The 26,052-nt window shown below is 39.3% G+C and overlaps 1 protein-coding gene across 3 annotated transcripts in view; it reads right to left on the reverse strand.

The window, feature by feature from the left end:
* Window positions 1-24,867, reverse strand: part of HAVCR2 (hepatitis A virus cellular receptor 2) — a 43,820-nt gene extending 18,953 nt beyond the window's left edge. The window contains exons 1-4 of one of the 3 annotated variants that reach the window (XM_086702798.1): window positions 18,700-24,867; window positions 4,222-4,281; window positions 2,630-2,968; window positions 1,641-1,724 (exon numbers count right to left, since the gene is read on the reverse strand). In XM_086702798.1, coding sequence (XP_086558924.1) covers window positions 1,641-1,724; window positions 2,630-2,968; window positions 4,222-4,276 — 478 coding nt within the window. In that variant the 5' untranslated portion in view covers window positions 4,277-4,281; window positions 18,700-24,867. Of the gene's footprint in view, window positions 1-1,640; window positions 1,725-2,629; window positions 2,969-4,221; window positions 4,526-18,699 lie in introns of those variants that run through there. The other 2 variants (XM_025924862.2, XM_086702819.1) reach the window with 2 other exon arrangements.
* Window positions 24,868-26,052: the final 1,185 nt, after the last annotated feature.

Raw genomic sequence — 26,052 nt, forward strand, 5'->3', positions numbered from 1 at the left:
CTGCATCCTTCAGGTGGAAGAGACATTACATTGTTTTGTGTTCAAGATAGGTTCCATGATTCTTGAATTCTTACTTGTTAAGGTTCCATTCCACTTTTATAGCAAACATATTAAATGTACCCACATTCCACACTAAAGAGATTGTAGGTACTGTGCCTATATTCCCAATGCAAGAAATGCCCCCATCTTTGTTTCCCTAAAGGGAAGGAACTAACAAGTAAAAACTAAAGAGAAAAAGACTTGTTTAGGATATAGACAACTCTGAGGAAATATACTGCCTTGTGAGGAAGGTATGTGGGTATACAGTGAATGTGCGCTTGGTGGTGATGTTATAAACAGCATTGGTAGCACAGGATGGGAATGTGGGCATACAATAAATCACTAAACAACTACCAAAGATTAAACCACTAGAGAGCTGAAGTTACTACTTACAATAATAACCAGTATTTGGGTGCCTTCTGTGGGTCAGGTACTACACTGAGCACTTTACAACCATTGCCACACTCAATCTTTAGAACAATCTTACGCAGTAGATTACCCTCGACATAGAGGTAAGGAAATTGAGCCTCACAAAGTTTGAGCAATTTTACCTTGAGCTCACAAAGCTAGCGGGAAGAGCTGATATTGGAACCCATTCTACCTACCTATTGCTGATGTGCTTAACCACAATCGCATTCTGCCTCCAGATCTTATTGGTAACATTAAGGACAATAACCAACGTGTACTGAGTACATAGTATGATCAAATACTGGACTAAGCACTTGAGACACCCTTTCTTAGTTAAATTTCATAAGGTGGGATTTAGGAGATTTATGAGATTAAGATATGGGACTTACCTGTTATTACCCTCATCTTACTGAATGGAAGACTAAGCTCCAGAGAGCATAAGAGAGACCAGGACTTTGACAGGAGACATTTAAGATTAATCTCCCTGCTCAATGTGACCTGAGGTCTGCTCTTTTGATCCTATCTTCTCTTCCAGAGCAGCATGGAAAAGTCCTTGTTGAATTACTTAAAGAATATAGCTGCTCCTTCTGAGGTTGGAATTGAGGGAAGATGATGGGCTTCATTCCAGTAAGAAGAGATCCTTGAAATCACCTAATCCAACCCCAAACATGGACTGGGATGAATTCATAACAAAACATCCCCATTCTGGGAGTCAATTGGAAAATAATGGCAATGTAATGAGTTTTTCATTAGAATAAATGTATTTAATTTAAAAACATGTCTTTTATTATTGCAATAATGGATAATAACGCAATTTTTTCCTTATTTGGCAAAATACATATATTACCAAAATTCTTTTTTTGGGGGGAGGGAGTGGGAATTTTACTAGGTTACAAAATCCAAAGATTCTGAACCCTCTCCTTGAACAGAACAGGAAGGCGAGGTCCAGGGAAGTGAAAGGCTTCAGCCCAGGTCACAGGGCTACTTGTGACTAATTCCAAATCCTAGCTCAGCGCTCCTTTTTCCCAACACAGGTTTGTCCCTGCCACCCCTCTCACCACACACAATATCTCAGGTGCACAGGAACATTCACACCTCCACTCAAACCCATTTCTCATCTCTTTCCCATATTCAAAATCCTCCGAACTCAGAAAATGCCAGAAGGCTTCCTCCTACACCACTTGTATAATTACCTGAGCCATATCCCTTGGTGGTGAGCATCCTTGGAAAGGCTGTACCAAAGTCTCTGCATGTAGGCCGAGCAGGGGTGACCTTGGCTAATGTCAGAAACCAATATAAGGATGAGACTTCTCTGAGAGCAGAGAGCTTGTTTCGGGGAATCAAAGGGGCAGCAGAAAAAAATATGAAACACAACAAATGAAGAAAGGTACATGCCCAACTGCCAAACCTACCAGGACGTGTTCACTGAGAGTGTATGAGACTCTTCACATGTTGGGCAGAGGTCTGTTACAGCCATCGTCATCGCAGTCTAATTGTTAATAATAGAACTAATAGCTACACAAATGGCCATGCTAAATGTTTTTTATAAAACACTTCATAAAATCCTTCCAATGGCCTGTGTAGTAGGAATTGCCATGTTTTATAGAACAGGAGGCCACAGAGCTTAAATAACTTGCCCAAGATTACACAGCTAGTAAGAGGCAAAGTTGGATTTAAACTGAGCTTCATCAGCCACAGACTATATGCTGTATAAATCTTAAAATGTACAAACACATGTACCCCGCCACTACCCACCCCACACATACACAGTCCAGTGGTTCTCAATCCTGGCTGCACAGGGAGGAGAATCATCTAAGGTAGACTTCGTAAAATCCCAGAACTCGGGCTCTACCTCCAGAAATGCCGATTTCTCTGGTTTGTGGGTGGGGACCAAGAAGATGTAAGTGTTAAAAAGCTTTCCAGGTGATCTAATGAGCAATCAGGTTCTTAACCACTGATCTAGGCCTTTCCTCCCATTCTACAGATCCTGTCCCTGAGTTTGAAAATAGAGGAAGGGAATTAAATGTGGCTGGGCATTGTCGGTGGAGCCTGTTAAACTTTAGGTCTTAGGGACTCACTCCCAGGGCTATAATTGGGGAGATCAGAAGTGAGACCAATCAGTATATTTAATTACCTGCAGGTGAGTTTTATTCATAAAGAAGACATGCAAAGGTCCACTCACCTGGTTTGATGACCAACTCCAGGTTTGATTTTTTATCATTCATTAGGCCTGGGAATTGAATCCGGCAGCAATAGGTCCCACTGTCAGCTAGAGTCACATTCTCTATAGTCAAGGACACATCTCCTTTGTGGAAATTCCTCTTTAGCTGGTATCTGTTGGATGTCTGATATTTCAAGTTCCTTCCATCTGTGCTGAGCACCATACTATGACATTCAAACATAGGACAGGATCCCTTGCCCCAGCAGACAGGCACAAGATTCTCAGGAGTGGCTGGAGAGTAGGTGCAGGGCAGAACAGCATTCTGACCCACTTCAGCTACGTATTCCCCTTCCAAAGACCCTGAAGAAAGAAGTAAAGAGAGCAAGATCCAGGCAATGAGTGAGGCTGGTCCATTTCAAGAAAACTGCAAGTAATGCCATACAGAATAAAAAGGAAACCAGTCCTGCTGTCCTGTTTGGAAGATGATCCATTATGACAATGATTGTCGGACTTGAGCATCAGAATCACCAGAAAGCCTTGTTAAAACACAGATGGCTGGGCTCAACCGCTAGAGTTCCTACTTCGATAGGTCTGGGGTGGGGTATAAAAATTTGAATTTCTAGCAGGTTTCCAGTTGTTGACAGAGCTGGTTGGAAATTCACTTTGAGAACCAATGCCCTAAGAGACAATTGTGGTCTAGCCCTGTGAACATCGGAGGGCTGGGCAGATAGATAGTCAGAAAATGAGTCATTGTTAGCTAGTAAAACAGCTCACCCATCTGCTCATCGATGAAAGGCAGTTAACATAAAGCTCTCTCTTTTTTTAAGCACTCAGCACATAATGAATAAAAACTATTGGCTAAATAAGAAGCTTGCATATTTGAAACCACCCACAGGCTATTTTGAGGTTTGAAATGAATTGTCTTTAAATATGTATATATTAATAAATATATATAGTGAAACATTTAAACAGTATAAAAAGGTATATGAGGGCTCCTGGGTGGCTCCGTCAGTTAAGTGTCAGACTTTGGCTCAGGTCTTGATCACACAGTCCGTGAATTCAAGCCCTGCAATCAGGCTCTGTGCTGACAGCTCAGAGCCTTGAGACTGCTTCAGATTCTGTGTCCTCCTCTCTCTCTGCCCCTTCCCCACTCATGCTCTTGCTCTCTCTCGCTCTCTCTCTCAAATAAATAAACATTAAAAAATTTTTTAAAAGATATATGAAAAGTATACTCCCTCTCCCTGCTCCTTCCCATTTTCTGGTTCTCCTTCCCAGAGTCTATACATTAAGGACCATTCATGTATTCCCACATGGAAGTCTAATATACATGTTATTCCCTACAACACACATCCACAAATGGAAGTCTAATATACATGTTATTCTGTTCTTTGCTTTATTCAATTAACTTTTCAACTTAGAGACATTTCATATCACTATGTTTGGTCAGCTTCACTGTTTGCATCATGGAGATATCACAAACTGATTTACCTACTCCCCCACTAGTGGGCATTTATTTAGGCTGCTCCCAAACTTGCTACTACAAACATTACAATGACCGTCTTTGTATCTTTATCTCACGCTATCCAGGTGTGACAGCCCGTGCCCAGACTTACTTGTGAGTAGTGGCAGCAGCAGCAGGACACAGTCAAAGGAAAGTTGTGAAACCATGGATTCTGAAGAAGAAACGTCCAGTAATAGCTCTATTTAGTTTTGATTCTCTAGTGGAACTGGGTACCTCTTGCAATTGTATCTCCTCCACAATCACAGGAGCAACGGCTGCTCTCCCCGACTGCTGGACCAACACACCAGGGCATCTGACTACCAATCTTTCCTCTGTTAATGCTGTCAAGTCCACAGTTACATCAAAGGAAACCCCAGTTGTCTGTCGTGCTACACCACACACATCCTGTAAGGGCTCTGATATTTATCCTGTTAGTATCAACGAAGAGGAAGCAATACTCAAGGAAGAAAAATGTCTCTCAGCCAGTCAAGAAAACTGTCTTAGCAAGTGGAGAGAGCCCTCTCATATCTCCAATGAAATAATCCTCTGTTTGGAATGGATGGCGTGTGGGTCTAGCTGGTTACCAGGGAACACAAGGCAGGAACATATCATCCATGCATTCATTCAGTCAGATCAGTCAGTTGGTTGGTCATGTGATCAATATTAATGGACTAGGAGCTGGAGAATACCACAATGAATGGCATGTCTCTTATTCTCAAATTTATGGGCCCTTTCCACCCCTGGAACTTAATTCTTAGCCTTGTCCAAACACAAACTGGGCTGTGCTATATAACCTTGTTGGATCTCAGTTTCCTCATTTATAAAATGTATAAAATGAGGAAATTGTGCTAGGTGACATATGCATGGCTCCCTGCTGTAATATTCTGACTTTGACCTGAACTTTCAAACCCTTCCACTTAGGAAAGATATTTCCTTTCTGCAGTGTTTCTCCCCCACTGCAGAGGGAATCAAGGGGACCTCAATATTCTATTACATCTTATGTAATAGAATCAGATGGGATGTCTCCTCCCTCCCAGCCCTGGGGCTCTAGACGTAAATTCTCAGAAAGGGTTGAGTTTCAGCCACACTGTCCATCACTGAGGTAACATCTCAGACCCCTGGGATAGTGACAGCCCTCAGTCTCAGCCCTGGGATAGTGACATTTCTCTAGGAACCTTAAAAGCCAATGATTCTTTAAAAAAAAAATTTTAATGTTTATTTATTCTTGAGAAAGACAGAGTGTGAGCAGGGGAAGAGCAGAGAGAGAGGGAGACACAGAATCCGAAGCAGCCTCCAGGCTTCGAGCCGTCAGCACAGAGTCCAACACAGGGCCTGAATGCACAAGCTGTGAGATCATGACCTGAGCCGAAGTCAGACACTCAACCGACTGAGCCAAAGCCAATGATTCTTTATCAGAGTAAGGTCACAGACTGAATAGTTTCTGAAAACCCTGTGGACTTCCTGTCTTTTCTTGCTGAACTTCCTTGTCACTCATCTTTATGCCACTAAATGCATTCAGGACAAATATCCAGCTTGTTCAATGCGTGTACTTTCCATAGGATCAGAGGTAGCAGTTACTCAAGAGATCACAGTAAATTTCTTCATTTTATGGATAGGGAAACTGAGACCTAAAAAGGTTGATTTGCCCAAAGGCATGTGATTAGTAATTTCAAATGAGAACTGAGTCCCCCAAGCTCCAGATTTTTTCCACTATAAACCATTTTATGAACTTCATATCTGTCCTTAATATGTCTACCTACATAACTAATAAAAACCAGCAAATGTCCATATTGAAGGGTAAGGTAGAATGGATTAAACATGGGGTCAGATGATATGTTTACTGCATGGCCCCAATCAACACTCTTAAAAGTGTCAGCCCTCAGATTTTGTATTCTGTTTTTCCTTTTTTTCCATGTTTTGTTTTTTATTGTTATTACTCTGTTTTATGTCCTTATCTAGAGTTACTACTGGAACCAGTTTCATAAAATATTAATAACTTATTAATTCACCGAAGTCTAGACAGTGAATGTGCGCTTGAGGGTGATGTTATAAACAGCATTGGTAGCACAGGATGGGAATGTGGGCATACAATAAATATCTGGTATGACTTGCTTAGGCCACAATGAGGGCTACCATCTGTTCCCGCCATATTTAATTTCCTCACTGATTGCATAAGAGATATTATCTACCAATCACTAAACAACTACCAAAGATTAAACCACTAGAGAGCTGAAGTTACTACTTACAATAATAACCAGTATTTGGGTGCCTTCTGTGGGTCAGGTACTACACTGAGCACTTTACAACCATTGCCACACTCAATCTTTAGAACAATCTTACGCAGTAGATTACCCTCGACATAGAGGTAAGGAAATTGAGCCTCACAAAGTTTGAGCAATTTTACCTTGAGCTCACAAAGCTAGCGGGAAGAGCTGATATTGGAACCCATTCTACCTACCTATTGCTGATGTGCTTAACCACAATCACATTCTGCAATGCGAACCTAGAAATCTACTCCAATCCCCTTCTTCTTTTTTTTTTTCCTGTGTACAGGGAAATGTTTCTGAGCATTTTCATGTTTATTTAACTTTTCTTTCTTGTTTCTTAAAATCAAACTATTTAGATAATTCATCCAAATGGCTAAAATTTGAAGCAGTATCAAAGCTTTATGAAGAAGCCTTGTTCCCATCCTCCAAGTCTACCAATTTCCCCCACCGCCCTGTAGGTTTCCATTCTCCTAAGTCTCTTGTGTATATACCCCCAATGCAGACACAAGAAAATAAAATATGTATTGTTATTCCTTCCTTTCTTAGACAAATTGTATATCCCTGTTACAACTTGCATTTTCTATTTACTGTTTTATATACATTTTTTTTACATACACAAAAGCAGACAGGAAACTATGAGTTCCCAATACACAGATTTAAAATTACCAACTTCTATTTTAAAACAAATCCCAGATCTCATATCACTTCACCCTTACAGATTTTAATGTGTATATAAAGTGGACTTTTTGCTGCATTACTATAATACCATTATCACACATGACACCAAATTAATAATGATGTCTTAGCACCTAAGTCTCCAGTTCATAATCAAATTCCCCTGGTTATCTCAAAAATACCCTTTTACAATACATTTATTTACATCAAGACCCAAACAAGGTCCCTATGTCGCATTTGGTTGTCATATGAATTAAGTATCTTAATCTGGGACAGTTTCCCTCCATCCCCCTGCCACTCACTGGTTGTAAAATCAGTTGTTCCGCAGAATATGCCACATTCTGGGTTTGCCTGCTTCCTTGTGGTGTCATTGAAATTATTCCTCTTTTCTGTGTATTTCCTGTAAACGAAACTTAGCTCTAGAGGTTTGACTCTTTGAAGAGTGCTTCGCTGCTGGTGCTCTGTGCTTCAGATCCGACAACTGTCTGCTTGCTCTACCTGTAGAGGTGCTAACATTTATCAGCTTGCATCTATCTTTTTAAACTTAACTTTCTAGACAAATACCATATGATTTCATTCATTGTGGAATTTAAGAAAAAAAACAGATGAATATACAGGAGGAGGGAAATGAAAAAAGAAAAGAGGGAAACAAACCATAAGAGATTCTTTTATTGTTGTTGTTTGTGTTAATTTTTTAATATAATTTATTGTCAAGTTAGCTAACGTATAGTGTATACACTGTGCTCTTGGTTTCAGAGGTAGATTCCCATGATTCATCACTTCCATACAACACCCAGTACTCATCCTAACAAGTGCCCTCCTCAATGCCCATCACCCATTTTCCCCTCTCTCCCATGCCCTTATCAACCCTCAGTTTGTTCTTTGTATTTAAGAGTCTCTTATGGGTTTGCCTCCCTCTCTGTTTGAAACTTTTTTTTTCTCCTTCCCTTCCCCCATGGTCTTCTGTTAAGTTTCTCAAGTTCCACATTTGAGTGAAAACATATATCTATCTTTCTCCGACTGACTTATTTCACTTAGCATAATACCCTCCAGTTCCGTCCACATTGTTGCAAATGGCAGGATTTCATTCTTTCACATTGCCAAGTAGTATTCCATTGTATATATAAACCACATCTTCTTTATCCATTCATCAGTTGATAGACATTTGGACTTTTTCCATGATTTGGCTATTGTTTAAAGTGCTGCTATAAACATTGGGGTACAAGTGTCCCTGTGAATCAGCACTTACGTATCCTTTGGATAAATTCCTAGTAGTGTTGTTTCTGGGTCGTAATTTTATTTTTCATTTTTTGAGGAACCTCCACACTGTTTTCCAGAATGGCTGCACCAGTTTCCATTCCCACCAACAGTGCAAGAGGGTTCCTGTTTCTCCACAGCCTTGCCAACATCTATTTTTTCCTGAGTTGTTCATTTTAGCTACGCTGATGGTGTGAGGTGGTATCTCAATGTGGTTTTGATTTGTATTTCCCTGATTATGAGTGATGTTGAGTATCTTTTCATGTGTCTGTTGGCCATCTGGATGTCTTCTTTGGGAAAGTGTCTATTCATTTCTTTTGCCCATTTCTTCACTGGATTATTTGTTTTTCATGTTGTTGCATTTGGTAAGTTCTTTATAGATTTTGCATACTAACCCTTTATCCGATATGTCCTTGCAAATATCTTCTCCCATTCTGTCGGTTGCCTTTTAGTTTTATTATTTCCTTTACAGTGCAGAAGCTTTTTATCTTGATGAGGTCCCAATAGTTCATTTTTGCTTTTATTTCCCTTGCCTTCAGACATGTCGAGTAAAAAGTTGCTGTGGCCGAGATCAAATAGGTTGTTGCCTATTTTCTCTCTAGGGTTTTGATGGTTTCCTGTCTCACATTTAGGTCTTTTATCCATTTTGAGTTTATTTTTGTGTATGGTGTAAGAAAGTAGTCCAGTTTCATTCTTCTGCCTGTTGCTGTCCAGTTCTCCCACCACGCTGATGTCTCCTGCTTTGGTTTTCTTATTCAATATTACTTTGGCTATTCAGGGTCTTTTGTGGTTCCATATAAATTTTAGGATTGTTTGTCCTAGCTTTGAGAAGAATTCTGGTGCAATTTTGATTGGGATTGCATTGAATGTGTACATTGCTTTGGGTAGTATTGACATCTTAACAATATTTGTTCTTCCAATCCATGAGCTTTTCTTCCATATCTTTGTGTCTTCTTCAATTTCTTTTGTAAGTTTTCTATAGTTTTCAGCATACAGATCTTTTACATCTTTGGTTAGGTTTATTCCTAGGTATTTTCTGGTTCTTGGTTCAATTGTAAATGGGATCGATTTCTTGATTTCTCTTTCTCTTGCTTCATTATTGGTGTATAGAAATGCAACCAATTTCTGTACACTGATTTTGTATCCTGAGACTTTGTTGAATTCAAGTATCAGGTCTAGCAGCTTTTTGGTTGAGTCTTTCAGGTTTTCCAAGTAGAGTATCATGACATCTGCAAAAAGTGAAAATTTGACTCTTCTTTGCCAATTTGGATGCCTTTTATTTCATTTTGTTGTCTGATTGCTGAGGCTAGGACTTCCAACAACTTGTTAAACAACAGTGGTGAGAGTGAACATCCCTGTCGTGTTCCCGATCTCAGGGGGAAAGCTCTCAGTTTTTCCACATTGAGGATGATATTAGCTGTGGGCTTTTCACATATGGCTTTTACGATTTTAAGGTATGTTCCTTCTATCCCAACTTTCTTGAGGGTTTTTATTAAGAAAGGATGCTGTATTTTGTCAAATACTTTTTCTGCATCTATTTACAGGATTATGTGGTTCTTATCCTTTCTTCTATTAATGTGATGTATCACATTGATTGACTCGTGAGTATTGAACCATCCCTGCAGCCCAGGAATGAATTCCACTTGATCATGGTGAATAATACTTTTAATATACTGTTGAGTTCAATTTGCTTGTATCTTGTTAAGAATTTTTGCATCCACGTTCATCAGTGATACTGGCCTGTAATTCTCCGTTTTAGTGGGGTCTCTGTCTGATTTGGGAATCAAGGTAATGCTGACTTCATAGAATGAGTCCAGAAGCTTTCCTTCCATTTCTATTTTTTTGAACAGCTTGATAAGGATAGGTTTTAAGTATGCTTTAAATGTCTGGTAGAAGTCCCCTGGGAAGCCATCTGGCCCAGGACTTTTATTTGTTGGGAGATTTTTGATAACTGATTAAATTTCTTTGCTGGTTATGGGTCTGTTCAAATTTTCTATTTCTTCCCATTTGAGTTTTGGTAGTGTGTGGGTATCTAGGAATTTGTCCATTTCATCCAGGTTGTACAGTTTGTTGACAAATAATTTTTCATGGTATTCTCTAATAATTGTTTGTATTTCTCTGGTGTTGGTTGTGATCTCTCCTCTACCATTTGTGATTTTATCTATTTGGTTTCTCTCATTTCTCTTTTTGAGAAGTCCGGCTAGTGGTTTATCAATTTTGTTCATTTTTTTCAAAAAACCGGCTCTTAGATTCATTGATCTGTGCTACTGGTTTTTTGGATTCTATATTGTTTATTTCTTCTCTAATCTTTATTATTTCTCTTCTTCTGCTAGCTTTGGGGTTTCTTTGTTGTTCTGCTTCTAGTTCCTGTAGGTGTGTGGTTAGGTTTTGTATTTGGGATTTTTCTTGTTTCTTGAGATAGGCCTGGATTTCAATGTATTTTCCCCTTAGGACTGCTTTTGCTGCATCCCAAAGGGTTTGGACTTTCGTGTTTTCATTTTCATTTGCTTCCATATACTTTTTAATTTCTTCTTTAATTGTCTGGTTGACCCATTCATTCTTTAGTAGGATAGTCTTTAACCTCCATGCATTTGAAGGCTTTCCAAATTTTTTCTTGTGGTTGATTTCAAGCTTAATAGCGTTGTGATCTGAAAATATGCATGGTGTGATCTCACTTCTTTTATATTTATTGAGGGCTGTTTTGTGACCCAGTATGTGATCTATCTTGGAGAATGTTCAATGTGCGCCTGAGAAGAATGTGTATTCTGTTGCTTTGGGGTGAAAAGTTCTGAATATATCTGTCAAGTCCATCTGGTCCAGTGTATCATTCAAGGTCATTGTTTCTTCATTGATTTTCTGACTAGATGATCTGTCCATTGTTGTAAGTGGAGTATTAAAGTCCCCTGCAATGACCATATTCTTACTAATAAGATTGCTTACATTTGTGATTGATTTATATATTTGGGTTCTCTCAAGTTTGGGGCAGAAACATTTATAATTGTTATCTCTTCTTTTTTTAAAAAAATGTAATGTTTATTTATTTTTGACAGAGAGAGAGAGACAGAGCATGAGCGGGGGGAGGGGAAGAAAGAGAGGGAGACACAGTATCCGAAGCAGGCTCCAGGCTCTGAGCTGTCAGCACAAAGCCCAACATGGGGCTCAAACTCACAGACCACAAGATCATGACCTGAGCCAAAGTCGGACGCTTAACCAACTGAACCACCCAGGCGCCCCTAATTGTTATCTCTTCTTGATGGATAGACCCCATAATTGTGATATAATGCCCTTCTTCATCTCTTGTTACAGCCTTTAGTTTAAAATCTAGTGTGTCTGATAGAAGTATGGCTACTCCAGCTTGCTTTTGACTTCCAGTAGAATGATAGATGGTTCTCCATCCCCTCACTTTCAACCTGAAGGTGTCCTCAGGTCTAAAATGAGTCTCTCGTAGACAGTATATAGATGGATCTTTTTTTTTTTAATCCATTCTGAAACCCTATGTCTTTTGACTGGAGCATATAGTCCATATACATTCGGAGTATTATTGAAAGATACAGATTTAATATCATTGTGTTATCTGTAGGTTTCGTGCTTGTGGTGATGTCTCTGGTCCTTTGTAGTCTTTGCAGTGTTCCATTCACAGAGTCCCCCTTAGGATTTCTTGCAGTGATGGTTTAGTGGTCATGAACTCCTTCAGTTTTTGTCTGGGAAAGGCTTTATCTCTCCTATTCTGAATGACAACTTTGCTGGACAAAAGATTCTTGGCTATATATTTTTCCTATAAAGCACATTGAATATTTTCTGCCACTCCCTTCTGGCCTGCCAAGTTTCAGTGGACAGGTCTACTACTATCCTTATGTGTCTATCCTTGTAGGTTAAGACACGTTTGCCCCCAACTGCTTTCATAATCCTCTCTTTATCTTTGTACTTTGCCATTTTTCCTATGATGTGCCATGGAGAAGACCTATTCTTGTTAAATCTGAAGGGAGTTCTCTGTGCCTCCTGGATTTGAATGTCTGCCTCCTTCCCCAAATTAGGGAAGTTCTCAGCTATAATTTGTTCAAGTAAACTTTCTGCCCTTTTCTCTCTTTTCTTCTTCTTCTGGAACTCCTATGATATGAATTTTATTATGTTTCATTGAATCACTTAGTTCTGTAATTCTTCCCTTGTGGTCTAATATTTTCTTATCTTTTTCTCAGCTTCATCATTTTCCATAATTTTATCTTCTATTTCACTTATTCTCCCCTCTGCTTCCTCTATCCTTGCTGTCCAGTGCATCTAGTTTATTTTGCACGTCATTTACATTTCTTAATTTGTTGTGATTATTCCTTAGTTCCTTGATCTCTGCAGCAATAGATTCTCTACTGTCTTCTATGCTTTTCCTGAGCCCAGCTTAATCTTATGACTATTATTCTAAATTATTGCTCAGATATATTGTTTATATCTGTTTTGGGCAATTCTCTAGCTGTCATTTCTTCCTGGAATTTCTTTTGAGAATTATTCTGGTCATCATTTTGGCTAGTTTTCTGTCCCTTATGTGTTTTAATAGCTTATTATGTATCCTGCACCTTTGAGCACTATTATATTTAAAAGGGCTCATACACTGTCCAGGGCCTGGCTCTTCAGGAGGTGTTTTTGGAGTGTGTTGCATACTCTCTGTTGTTAAGACCCTGGTTGCTTTATCTCCCTACTCGTAGTGGTGGTTTAGGCCTTCCACCAGGTGTGTTTTGATTTGTTCATTGAAGTAACCCTGGAAAAAGTTTTAAAAAGGGGGTGGTGGTGGGAGAAACTTTATCCCATACAAAGAGAGAAATGACAGGAGTGGGGAAAAAGAAAAGGAAAAATAATTGACCAGGAAGAGAATTAGAGAAACTATATGGTATAACCCCGAGAGAGAGGGGAAAATAAAGAAGAAGGAGATACAGAAGATGAGTAAAAAGAATAGATTAAAAATGTCTGCTTAAACAAACCAACAACCAGAATAACCAGAATAGAGAAGGAAAGGAATAAGAGGAAGAAAAGGTATAAGGAAAAAAATTATATATATATAATATATATTTATTATAATATATATTATATATTTCCTTATATATATATATTCCCTTATATATATAATATATATATTATATATTTCCTTATAATATGTAAGGAAATATATACATTATATATATATTCATGTCCCAGTTCATGTCTCAGTTTATTTGTAAAGTTTATCATAAAAGATCCATAGAGGCCTATGATATAAACTAAGAATTGGCCAAGAATCAAATCAGCAAATACAAAACTGCTGGACCAATATCTGATATCTGAGTGCCTTAGAGCCAGTGATGCCTTAGAGCCAGTGGCTGTGCTGATCTGGAGGAGGGGCTCTCTGGTTCAGTCAGTGTCAATCTTGCTCCAGTAGATACACAGTTTCCAGGCACAGAGGGATGTGGTTTGGTGTAGGTGGGTCCCGCCTCCAATGTGGGCCCACTCTCCATTCCCCGAAGCTCCACCTTGTTGGTGATGAGGAGAAAAACGGCAATGTCCCAGTCTCCCTCTTCCCCCCACCAAACCACTCTGTTCAGGCCATCCTCACAGTGCTGTGTGGGCACAAGTGGGCCAGTTTGTTGATGTCTTAAAGGATCCTGCTCCACATGTCCCCCTTCCAGGGTAGAGCCACTCCGCCAGCCAACTGACAAAGGGCCTCTGGCTAGTGGGTGGCTGCAGGTTCTTTTGTGCTTGGAGACTGTATACCTTCTTCCCACAGCACCCAAGGGAGAAGACTGCTTTTTTCGACTGCAACTCTGAGCTGGTTACCAAGCCCAGGGTGTGCAAACAGGGTGAAGGAAGCCCCCCAGTTAGAAATTGGTTCTTTCTCTGTTTTTTTCCATTCCCTGGTGAGTGGTTTTCTTCTTGTCCAAATACAATCCTACACTTCCACAGCCTCTCTTTCTTCTTCCTTTTGTCTCTCCACAGAAGGGAATCCCTCCCCTCCTTACCTACACTGCCTGTTTTATCTTTCCCCATTAGTAATCACGCACCTATGGACCACCAAGTTGTTGTCCTGTGGGCCCCTGGAGATGTTTCTGTAACTCTGTAGCCTGAATTGCCAGTCTTCTGGCCTCAATACTGCTGTGTTTGAGGGACAAGGGAACTTCGACCCTCAAACTTCTCTGCCATGTTGACTCCTCAAGACTCTTAACAATAGAGAACAAACTGAAGGTTAATGGATGGAAGGTGGGTGGGGGATGGGTTAGATGGATGATGGGCATTAAGAAGGGCACTTGTTGGGATGAGAGCTGGGTGTCTTATGTAAGTGATGAATCACTGATTTGTACTCCTGAAAGCAATACTGCACTGTATGTTAAGTAACTTGAATTTAAATAAAAAGTTTAAAAGAAAATTAATTATTTAACCAATTAATTAATTAACTTTCTATTCCAAAGATCTCTTCATTCCAGCTGCTATAGAACTTCCCCATTCTTTATTACAGCCATGTGGATGCCACTAGATGGAAACATTAGGCAAAAACAATAATGTTATTATCCCCGTGAAATGGATGCTTCATGTCTGTTTATTTGTAAAGTTGATCATAAAAGATCCATAGAGGCCTATGATTCTTTAATTATGTGTAATGGAAGTTTGCTTTATAAAAGGAACACTTAAATGTGTTTCTGGTAAAGAAGCCTTTTGTATTGTAATTAATTCATTTCTAAATTGTGTTCAGAAAGTTGTATTGTGAATTCTCTTAAGGGAGCGTTTGGAGAGGGCTGTCTATAATTAGGTAGAGGGTACTACATAAAAACTACTGTATACAATACCACTGCACAGATTGTTTGTGTTTTTGCTTTTTCCGTGTCAGCAGGAAAAGTGGCAAAAAAAAAAAAAAAACTTCTGACTCCCTAAAGATAGCCTCTAAGCACCCAATGAAAACATCAGAATTATGTGTTGTTAGAATTCACAATGACAGGGGCGCCTGGGTGGCTCAGTCGGTTAAGCGTCTGACTTCGGCTCAGGTCATGATCTCGCAGTCTGTGAGTTTGAGCCCCACATCGGGCTCTGTGCTGACAGCTCAGAGCCTGGAGCCTGCTTTGGATTCTGTGTCTCACTCTCTGTCTCTGCCCCTCCCCTGTTCACGCTCTGTCTCTCTCTGTCTCAAAAATAAATAAAACATTTTAAAAAATTAAAAAAAAAAAAGAATTCACAATGACAGATAATGAAAGGGCCACTTGACAAAATTCGTAAAATGGAAGTAGAGAATTTTACCCAGTTCAGGAGACAGGAGAACAAGGGTGATATAGATGGGATTATCTGGAAAAATTCAGTCCAATTAGAATCTACCTTGTACAATTGGGGAGCTGCAGAAGAATGGGTATTGGAGAGATGACTACATATGGAATCCTATATGTACTTGATTTGAATAAAAAGTCTTCTCTTATTTAAACCACAACATCTCAGTTCCCATAGAGTATTAGTCCCAAAATTTTGCAAAGGGAGGCAGTAACGTCAGATTTTAAGGGTAAGAAGTGAAGAAATCTTGAGCTAGATCTTCTGACTTCCAAATTGCAACTCATGTGACTTCTCTTTAAAAGTGCTTGTTGGAAATAAGTCAGTCACATGACAAACCATACCATATGATTTCACTCATGTGTGGAATTTAAGAAACAAAACAAACGAGCAAAGGAGAAGAGAGAGAGAGAAACAGACTCCTAACTATAGAGAACAAACTGATGGTTACCAGAGGGGAGGTCAGTGGGGGATGGCTGAAATAGGTGATGGGGATTAAGGACAGTACTTGTGATGAGCACCAGGTAATATATGGAATTGCTGAGTCACTATATTGTACACTTGAAACTAACACTACACTGTACGTTAATGGACTGGAATTTAAATAAAACTTAAATAATTAAATAAAAGTACTTGTAAACCCGTGTGTCTGTATAGTACTTGAAAACTTTTTTATTATATAAGTTATGGTTACTGTAGAAAATTCTGAAAAAAATAAAATAAGAAGACAGATAGATAGATAGATGGAAAGATGGATAGATAGATAAAAAATGGCATAATCTCAGTTTCACAAAATACCCCCTGACAACATAATGGATCTCCTTTCAGATATTTTTCTGTGTCTCTAATATACAAACATGATCGGGGCACCTGGGTGGCTCAGTCAATTAAGTGCCCGACTCGATTTCAGCTCAGGTCATGACCTCACAGTTCATGGGTTCAAGCATTGGGATCTGCACTGACAGTATAGAGCCTGCTTGGGATTCTCTCTCTCTCCCTCTCTCTCTGCCCCTGCCCTGCTTTTGTGTGTTCTCTCTCTCTCTCAAAATAAATAAACTGTATACAAGCATGTTCATGTGAGTACATCTTGTGAGTGTATCACCAGAAAGAAAGTCTCACTCATAAACAATTAGGAACATCATGAACACAAAGGGATCTAGGAGAAGGTACAAAACATTTCCTTTTTTAAAAAATATATTTTTTAATATTTATTCATTTTTGAGAGAGAGAGAGAGAGATAGACAGAGCATGAGCAGGGGAGGGGCAGAAAGCAAGAGAGACACAGAATCCGAAGCAGGCTCCAGGCTCTGAGCTGTCAGCACAGAGCCCGATGCAGGGCTTGAACTCATGAACTCTGAAATCATAACCTGAGCTGAAGTCGGACGCTCAACTGATTGAGCCACCTGGGCGCCCCACAAAACATGTCTTTATACCTAAATATATATAGACTGCCTACCAGTTTGTAGACTTTACCTCAGACGAAAGTCCTCTTATTTTTATTTTACTTTTATGTTTGTGGTCTCAGTACACTCATTTGCATCAGGTTGCTTTCAGCATTGCCCTCCCCACCCCAGCACTGAGAGGGTTACTTCAGACCAAAGATCCTGGGCATCCCTGGAGGGAACCCCAGATCCTTCGGGGTCTTTGGGATAATGATCCTTTTACAAGACAAATGATTTTCTCCGTTGCTACAGAACACCTCTCATGCTGATCTTAATGCTGTTCTGATGCCAATAAACCCTTCTTCTCTCACCAGCTGACAGAAAACCCAACTAACTAGCTTAAACTATGAAGTCAGTTTATTGACTGACATTATTGAAAAGTTTAGCTTCAGGCAGACTTGACTCAATGGCCTCAGTGAGGTCACTGGGGACCTACTTCTAGCTGCCTCCATTTTTGGCTCCTTCCTCAGATTCTAGATGGTGTCCCTCCACTGCACCTGCAGAGCACATGGCCACATACCAAGAATGTCTCTTGGCTGTTCTCACACAGGTCCAGTGATTCACATTCCCTCAAAGGCTCACATTGGGTCACCAACTCATTCCTGAACTCTCTGTGTCCACAGGGTCACAAAGGACTAATTGGGTTGAGCCTGGGTCACATCCCCAAACCTTGTGTTCTCAAAGTGAAAGAAGGTGGTTCCCCTAAAGAAAAAGTGTGGTGCATTCCAAAAGGGAAAATGGATGCTGAGCAGCCAAAGAAAATGTCCAGTACAGACACTCGCCCAGAAAGAGGCGGTGTGGAGAGCTGGGAAAAGGAAACCTACCTTCCAAATGAGCATGGTTCTTTTTCTTGCAAAAAAAAAAAACCCCGGCATTTTACTAATCAAGTGCTTTTGAACTTACAAGGACATGCTCTTCACAATGCTGGGAAGATGATAAAGAGCTTTCATGTTTATAGACAGTTTTTATATTTAGCGACTATAGATGGATGCCAGTGACATTAAGCTGAAGGTCACTCTCAAACCAAGGCAAGAAGCAGTTTAGAGCCCTCTCCAGTGCGCACAGCATAGAAAACCATGGCCCAGCAAGGACAAGTCAGCATTCTGAGATATCGCAACACTTACTCAGCAAGTAACTCCAGAGGGAAGTTAACGCTGCCCCTGCCCACATAACCAAACTCTTCAGAACAGAGGAAGTGGGGAGCGGTGCAAAATAATGTACCCTTAATAACTCAGCGAGACTCCCGGTGACGAAACTGAGAAATGAAAGGGGGGTCTACCGTCAAGAAAATTCCATTGAACTCTGTGTGAGTCACTGTGGGAGTTCCTACCTGCGGTCTCCTCATGAAAATGCAGATCCCACTACTTCCTCCAGAGACCACTCTGGTGTGGGGAGCTGTATGAATGGTCACTCATCCTGAGAACGTCTCCAGTGTGGTGCCACTTCTTTCTAGTCTTTAATTATTAGTCTTTTACTTCAGGTGCAGATTGTCAAGCTAATTGAACTCTTCAGTTCAAGCCACATACTCCTTATCAATCCCATGAGGTCTCTTTCTTCTTTTTTTTTTCCTCCCTCCCCTCCCCTCCCCTCCCCTCCCCTCCCCTCCCTTTCCCCTCCCCTCCCCTTCTTCCCCTCTCCCCTCCCCTCCCCTTCTCCTACTTTCCCTCTTGGTCCCTGACCTACTTTGTCATTTTTCTGTTTTCATAGGCATCCACTTTACAGGACTGTGGGTGAGAAGTTTTCCAAAGCGCTTACTCCACTTTACATTCTCACTGCCAGGGAGAACTCTTACGATGATCCATATCTTTGCCAGTAACAGTTCCGTCAGAATTTTTAATTTTTTCCAAGACAATGGGTGCATGATGATGTCACAACATGGCTTTGAGGTTAAACTGCTGTCTGGTGGAAAATATGACAGATATATAAAACATTGCACATATAAATTTATAGGGTACAGATGTTTATAAAGCAAACACTCAACCAGGACTCAAAACAAAAGGGAAAACACTCTCAATCTCCTCAAGTCCTGCTGACACCCGCTCCGAGCTCGTATGTCTTTTCCTGATCACAAAATCTTCCTCCTCTCCTACAGATAATTACTATTCTAAACCTTGCAATAATCATTTGGTTTATTTTGCAGTTTTGCCACCTGTGTTTTCATTCCAAAATTATATGTATGGTTTTGCTTGTTTTTTAACATCATATGAATGATATCACATCATCTGCAAGTTTTTGTGTTTTGCTTCTTTCACTCAACAATGTATTTGTGAGGTTCGTTCATGCTGTTGTGTATTCCTATGGGTTGTTTATTACTGGATATTTTTCTGGGAATGGATATGTCCCAAATTATATGTTCATTTTTTGGGAGCACCTGGATGGCTTAGTTGGTTAAGCATCTGACTTTGTCTCAGGTCATGATCTCACGGTTCATGAGCTCAAGGCCCACGTTGGGCTCTGTGCTGACAGCTCAGAGCCTGAAGCCTGCTTCCGATTCTGTGTTTCCCTCTCTCTCTGCCCTTCTCTTACTTGCATTCTCTCTCTCTCTCTCTCTCTGTTTCTCTCCCTCTCAAAAAATAAATAAAAACATAAAAAAATTATTTGTTCATTTTATTTTAGATGAGCACTTCATCTTCTGTTTCAGTTATCACTAACAATGCCACCCTGGACATTCTCGTACTCAAATCCTGATGCACACATACAGAACCTTCTCTGGAGTATATTTCTGAGTGGAATTACTGGGTAAGAGGGGATATACATTTTGGACCTTATTAGATGCCTGTTTCCCAAGACATCTCCAAGCAGTATATAAGAATTTATCTTATTATGCATCCTCACCAACACTTAGCATTGCCAGATTTTTTTTTCCCCCAAACTGCTAAAGGATATGATAGCTTCTCACTGTGGCTTTAATTTGCATTTTCTTCTTTACTAGAGAGGTTAATAAAGTACCTTTTCTTTTGTTTGTGAACCATTTGGATTTGGAGAGTGCTAAGAGGACAAATATTTATTTTGCCCATTTTTCTGTTGGGTTTCTCAATTTTTTGCCTATCAATTTATATGAATAATTTACATATTTTGGATACCAGTCCTCCTGATTTAATCTGTTATAAATAAATATCTGTTATAAATAAATATTCCCACCTTGTGGAATAAATTTGGCCTCTTTACAATATTGAGTGTTCCAGTCCATAAACATGTCTTATCTATCTAGATTTTCTTTAATTTTCCCCTTAATAAAATTTTTAACTTTTCTCCATAGAGGTCTTCAACTGGTACCTTGATTTTCTTCTAGGTACTTTATATTATTGATGCTTTTTTACATAGTATCTTATTTTTAAGTTTTTATGTTGTTTGTTTCTGGTATTCTGAAATGCACTCTATTTTAGAATGTTTTTTTTTCCTCCAACCAGTAAATTCTCTTATTAATAAATTATCTATAGATTATATTGCATTTTCTGTATAGTCATATTTCTTGCAAATAATGACAGTTTAGTGTCTTCATTTTCAATCCTACATTATTTTCCTTGCCATGCTGGATAGGGAATCTAGTTCAAATTTAACAGAAATTTTGATAGCAGGCATCCTGTTTCATTCTAGCTCTTAAAGAAAAGGTTTCAGCTTCCACCTTGGGTATGTATTATGGTGTAGTTTTATGGAGCGACTGTTTATTACGTTGGCGAAGTTCTCCTCCATTCCTAAATATCCAAGAGACTTTTTTTCTTTTTTCGTGAATGGATATTAAATTTTATAAATGCCTTTTGTGCATCAGTTGAGAAGATTCAGTGATTTTTCTCCTTTAATCTACTATTGTGTCAAACTACATTAATTTTCTATTCTACATTCCTAAAATAAACATTACTTTTTTATTTTTGCATATTTCTAGGTTGAATGTACTGATATTTTATGCTATTCTTATAAAATGTTCCCCTTATCTATTCTCTGAAAGAGTCTGTATAAAATAAGTTTGTTTTGATTTGTTTTGTTTTTCTGGCAATGGTTGATAGAACTTGCCAACAAAGCTATTTGAACTTAAATTTTATGAGATTTTGACTACTGGTTTCTTTTTTAAAAAATCATTAAGATTTTTTTCTATTCAAGTTTTCTATTCATAAACAAAATTGGTAATTTTATAAGAATTTGTCCATTTTGTCTAGATTTTCACATCTAGTATTTTCGCATTATTTCATACTGTTTATAAAATCTACAGGAATTCTTTTTCATTTCTGCTATTATTTGTGCCTTCCTCTTTTTTATTTTTATCACTTTCTCCTAAAGGAGCAGTGGCTTAGAGCCCAGGCTCATGCACCACTCAAGCAGGCACCACCTCAGCCCTCCCAGATCAGATACTTCTGCACAGATTGATTAGCAAGCCTGAGACCTAATGGACTATGTTGCTTGGGGACAAACGAGTTTCAGAAAGAATTGGAATGGGTCTTCTCTTTCACTTTCTACATTAACACTACCTACCCTAGGAGATGGGTGCTAGAATTATCATAGTTAAGAAAATTGAGTGTCAACCAAGGCTACAGAGCTAGTAAATAGTAGAGCCCCAAATTCTACCATGCCTTGCTCATTCTCTTCTCTTTTAAACCTGAATTTTAATTTTCTCATTGCTAGTTGAAATGTCCTTAGTGTATAGTAAGTTACATTCTTCAGTCTCAATTTATTCACCCGTAAGATCATTTTTATTTTTCCAATTTGGCTATCCACTGTTAGACACAAATATGAACTCAGACTACACATCTTAACCTGATTTTATCATATCCAGAATATCTTTCCATGTCAGTATTCTCATTCTTAACAGTTCCTAATAGTTGCATGGTATTCATAGCAGATCCTCATGTTGGTCGAATGAATGAATGAATGAATGAATGGGAAAGTCAATATAAGAGGCAAAAGACATCTTTCCTTGTAGTTCTGATACAATGCATTCCTGATCAGCCCAGCCATACACCTCCCCACCTGAGTCCCATCCTTTGAATGTCTTCCCTTATTCCAAACCTAGTGGTAGACAGGGAACCAGCAGCTTCACAGACCTTGGTCTTGTGTGTTAAGCAAATGTAAGAAACATCTTGTCATCATTCACTCAGTGCTAACCAACAGTGCCTGAGGCCTTCCCCAGGTCTTGTCCAGGAGAGCAAGGCTCTGAATACAAGACTTGTATTCACAACATAATACTGATTATTTTGAAAAATTCACACCCTGTTCTCTCCATGAGAAAAGATTTTGTAGGCCAGAGGCACAGGCAACGAGTTTCACTTGTTGAATTAAAAACAAACTCAGTATCATTAGCAGCACTGAGCATCTCTAGCTTTCTCCATGGTTGCAGCTTCTGAACTCAAGGGAAGAGTGCCACTTACTGTTAGACTCATTGCATTGCAATTGAGAACAGTTCTTCAATCTGAATCTAAATGCCACGTGAAGACAAAAGTCTTATCAGGGAAGATATTAACTGACCTTGGATAGATTCCTAAATACCAGAAATTGTGCCAAGTGGTTTGTAGCCATAATCTTATTTAGGCCTTAGAATAATTCTATAATTTTTATTTCTGTGATTTTTTGTGGTTTTGTGCACACACTCCAGGGTTTTGAATCCAACCACCCAGATCATAGCCCATAGGCCAAATTCAGTCAGTGGCCTGTTTTTGTACAGGCCACAAGCTAAGGATTATTTTATATGTTTAAATGGTTTTTAAAAATCAAAAGAATGTTTCATAACGTGAAAATTATTAAATTCCAAGTTTCAGTGCCTATAAAGTTGTATTGGAACATAGCCACACTCATTTACTCAGGTATGGTCTATGGCTGCTTTTGTACCACAATAATTCAGTAGTTGTGACAGACCTTACAGTCTTCAATGGCTGAAGTACTTACTAACCGGTGTTTACAGAAAAAGTTTGTCAACCCTGACCCAGATTCTAATTTAGATACACCACCTGGGCAAGCCACAAAACTGATCCTCAGTTTCATAAAGTGGCAGAATACCTGCCAAGAGTGGTTTTTATGGAACATTAGCCCTATAAGCACAGTATCTCCTTAAGATACCTACGGAGGTCTAAGACATAAATGCCTTAACACTAATTTCCATCTACAGATCTGTTCCTCCCTCAGCCCAGGATCGTGTAGTCTCTGAGAGTATGGACTTTAGGATCAAAATATGGGATTCCATTCTAGGATCCACGATGACTTATTAATTATATGATGCAGTAGGAAGGTGCTAAAGTATGGAGGTTGAGTGTTTAGGTTTTGAAACTAGGTTTCAATCCTGGTTCTGCTACCCGCTAGCTTGGTGACCTTGGGTAAATTACATAAGCTCTCTGAACCTCTGCTTCCTCATCTGTAATGGATATAAAAATCATACTGATGTTTTCACTCTTATGTGGATCCTGAGAAACTTAACAGAAACCCATGGGGGAGGGGAAGAAAAAAAAAAAAAAAAAGAGGTTAGAGTGGGAGAAAGCCAAAGCATGAGAGACTCTTAAAAACTGAGAACTGAGGGTTGATGGGGGTGGGAGGGAGGGGAGGGTGGGTGATGGGTATTGAGGAGGGCACCTTTTGGGATGAGCACTGGGTATTGTATGGAAACCAATTTGACAATAAATTTCATATACTGAAAAAAAAAATCATACTGATTTCATTGGGATGTTGCGAGAATAAAATGAATATATGTACGTAAAGTGATTAGAGCAGTGTTAGCAAAGATCTCTCAACAGTTGTTATTGATTTCCATTCTTATTTAGGGAAAAACAAACTCCTTCCCTTTACCTAAAGCCTATAATCTGCCCTCCATGTGCTTCTCCAGCTCCAAACTCTTCCCTATGCTGCAGGCATTAATAGCCTTTTTCACCCAAATCATGCTTTGTATTTCCTCATGAGACACTTCTATTTGGTGTTCCCAGTGACCTCAGAATCTAGCACAGACCTTTTCTCAGAAACACAGCACAACACAGTTGAAGCTTCCTTCCAAAGCCCTTAACAAATGTGCACATGTAAACATAATTTGAAAAGATAACATGGACAACGAATTTTTAGCAAGCAATAGGAATAAAATTAGAAGATTCTTCTGAGTGTTGTAATGGCCAGAAAGTTAAAACACATTTGTTTTCTTGCTCATCTTTCATTTTCCTCCCCACTCTCCATTTCCCTAGTAACTAGACCAATGTCAGGGAGAGGGTCACATTTTTCACTAAATGAAGACAATTAACAAATGATGGGGAGGAGAGGGATTGGGAATATAAATTAACACAACCTATTTATTTTTTTCCCTTTATTTTCAAATTTTTACTTAAATTCTATTTAGTTAAGATACAACCTGTTTATTTTTATCAAAAACTTACATGTGCTCAATTTGTAGTGGGTATCTACAGTATGATCAACTCAGCACCTCCTTTCTCAAGAGGTAGACTATCTTCCATACGTGGACATCTTGGGGACTGCCAAATTCTTACAGGATTCAGGCCCCAGCTGGGATCAGGAATGCCACTCCTAATTCCCTCTCTGGACTGGTTAATTAGTCCTCCTTTTTTCAGGCAGTGGGGCAGAAAGACTTAACACTTGGGAACTGTTAGCAGCCATGTTTTCCATCCATTCATAAAAAGGCTGGTTTGTAAAGAAAATGAAACTAACAGAAAGAAACCATACAGGAGAAATAATGAAGGGATCTGAATGGAGTTTGAGTCAGATGCTCTGGACCCCTTCCTAGTCCTGTTAATAGTTTGGATGGTCAATTTATCCTTTCATCATACAACAGCACAGTTATCATTTCAAAAGTTTGTCTTTTTGCTTCAACTAGCTAGAGCAGAGTACAAATACAATATTCCTTTAGCCCACTACACGGTCAAGTCATCTAGATTTCTTTTTTTAAGAATTTTTTTTTTAATTTTTTTTTTCAACGTTTATTTATTTTTTTGGGGACAGAGAGAGACAGAGGATGAACGGGGGAGGGGCGGAGAGAGAGGGAGACACAGAATCGGAAACAGGCTCCAGGCTCTGAGCCATCAGCCCAGAGCCTGACGCGGGGCTCGAACTCACGGACCGCGAGATCGTGACCTGGCTGAAGTCGGACGCTTAACCGACTGCGCCACCCAGGCGCCCCTAGATTTCTTAAAACCAGTGCCCAAGGCCCACTCCAGAACAATGAAATCAGAATCTCTGTGGTCTGGACATCAGTAATTTCAAGAAGTGCCAGGCTATCGCAGATATCTCACTTTGAGGAATCAGTCTATCAGGAATATTCATTATAACTAGGAATGCAGAGATATATTTTGACCCTCACAAGATTGAAAGACTATATTAACTTTTAACCTTGTAACAGTTATCAGATCACGACTGCTCCATCATCTCATTGTAATTGCAGTTCACATTAGAACTCTAATTTAAGAGTTTTGGTCAGGTGCCACCTAGACCTGCAAGATCAGATCCTCCAAAGTCAGAATTTAAGATTCCTCATGGAATTTTAATCCCTAATCCTCCCTAAACACACACACACACACACACACACACCCTCATACAAATGATGTTGTGACTCTTGTAATGTTATGAGACTCATTTAGTTTTTCCATGCAAACAATTGCAAAGCAAGCCAAAATTGGTTTAGTACCTCTTGGCCCAACATCTGCAAGGTTAACAAAAGGTTGAGGTCAAAGGAAGATTTCTTTGGAGAGTTGCTCAAGTGTTATGCACTTCAATTTAAGCTTTAAAGAGCCTGGACTGTGTTCCCTGAGCCCAAACATCTATACCAAACACATAACAGGAAAAAAAAAAAAAAATTAGACTGGCCAACTAGCTGCCTAACAGAGAAGTATCTATTTGGCAATAGTCTACATTCCCAAGATTTTTAAAGAAAAAGATGCATGAATGTTTCACATACAGAATAGGCCTGTGGCTACATTAAACTGGACTTTGCCAGTTCTAGAACTAGAAACCTTCATAGAGCAAATCCCTGAAGCGTGATATACTGGAAACCAAGAACTGAGGAAAGACCCAAAGGGGACACCTGGGAAAAAGCACTACCTTTATCAGTGATTCTTAAGCTTG

Source organism: Puma concolor, chromosome A1, assembly GCF_028749965.1.
Source record: "Puma concolor isolate L17-30 chromosome A1, mPumCon1.1.hap2, whole genome shotgun sequence".
Classification (NCBI taxonomy): Eukaryota; Metazoa; Chordata; class Mammalia; order Carnivora; family Felidae; genus Puma; species Puma concolor.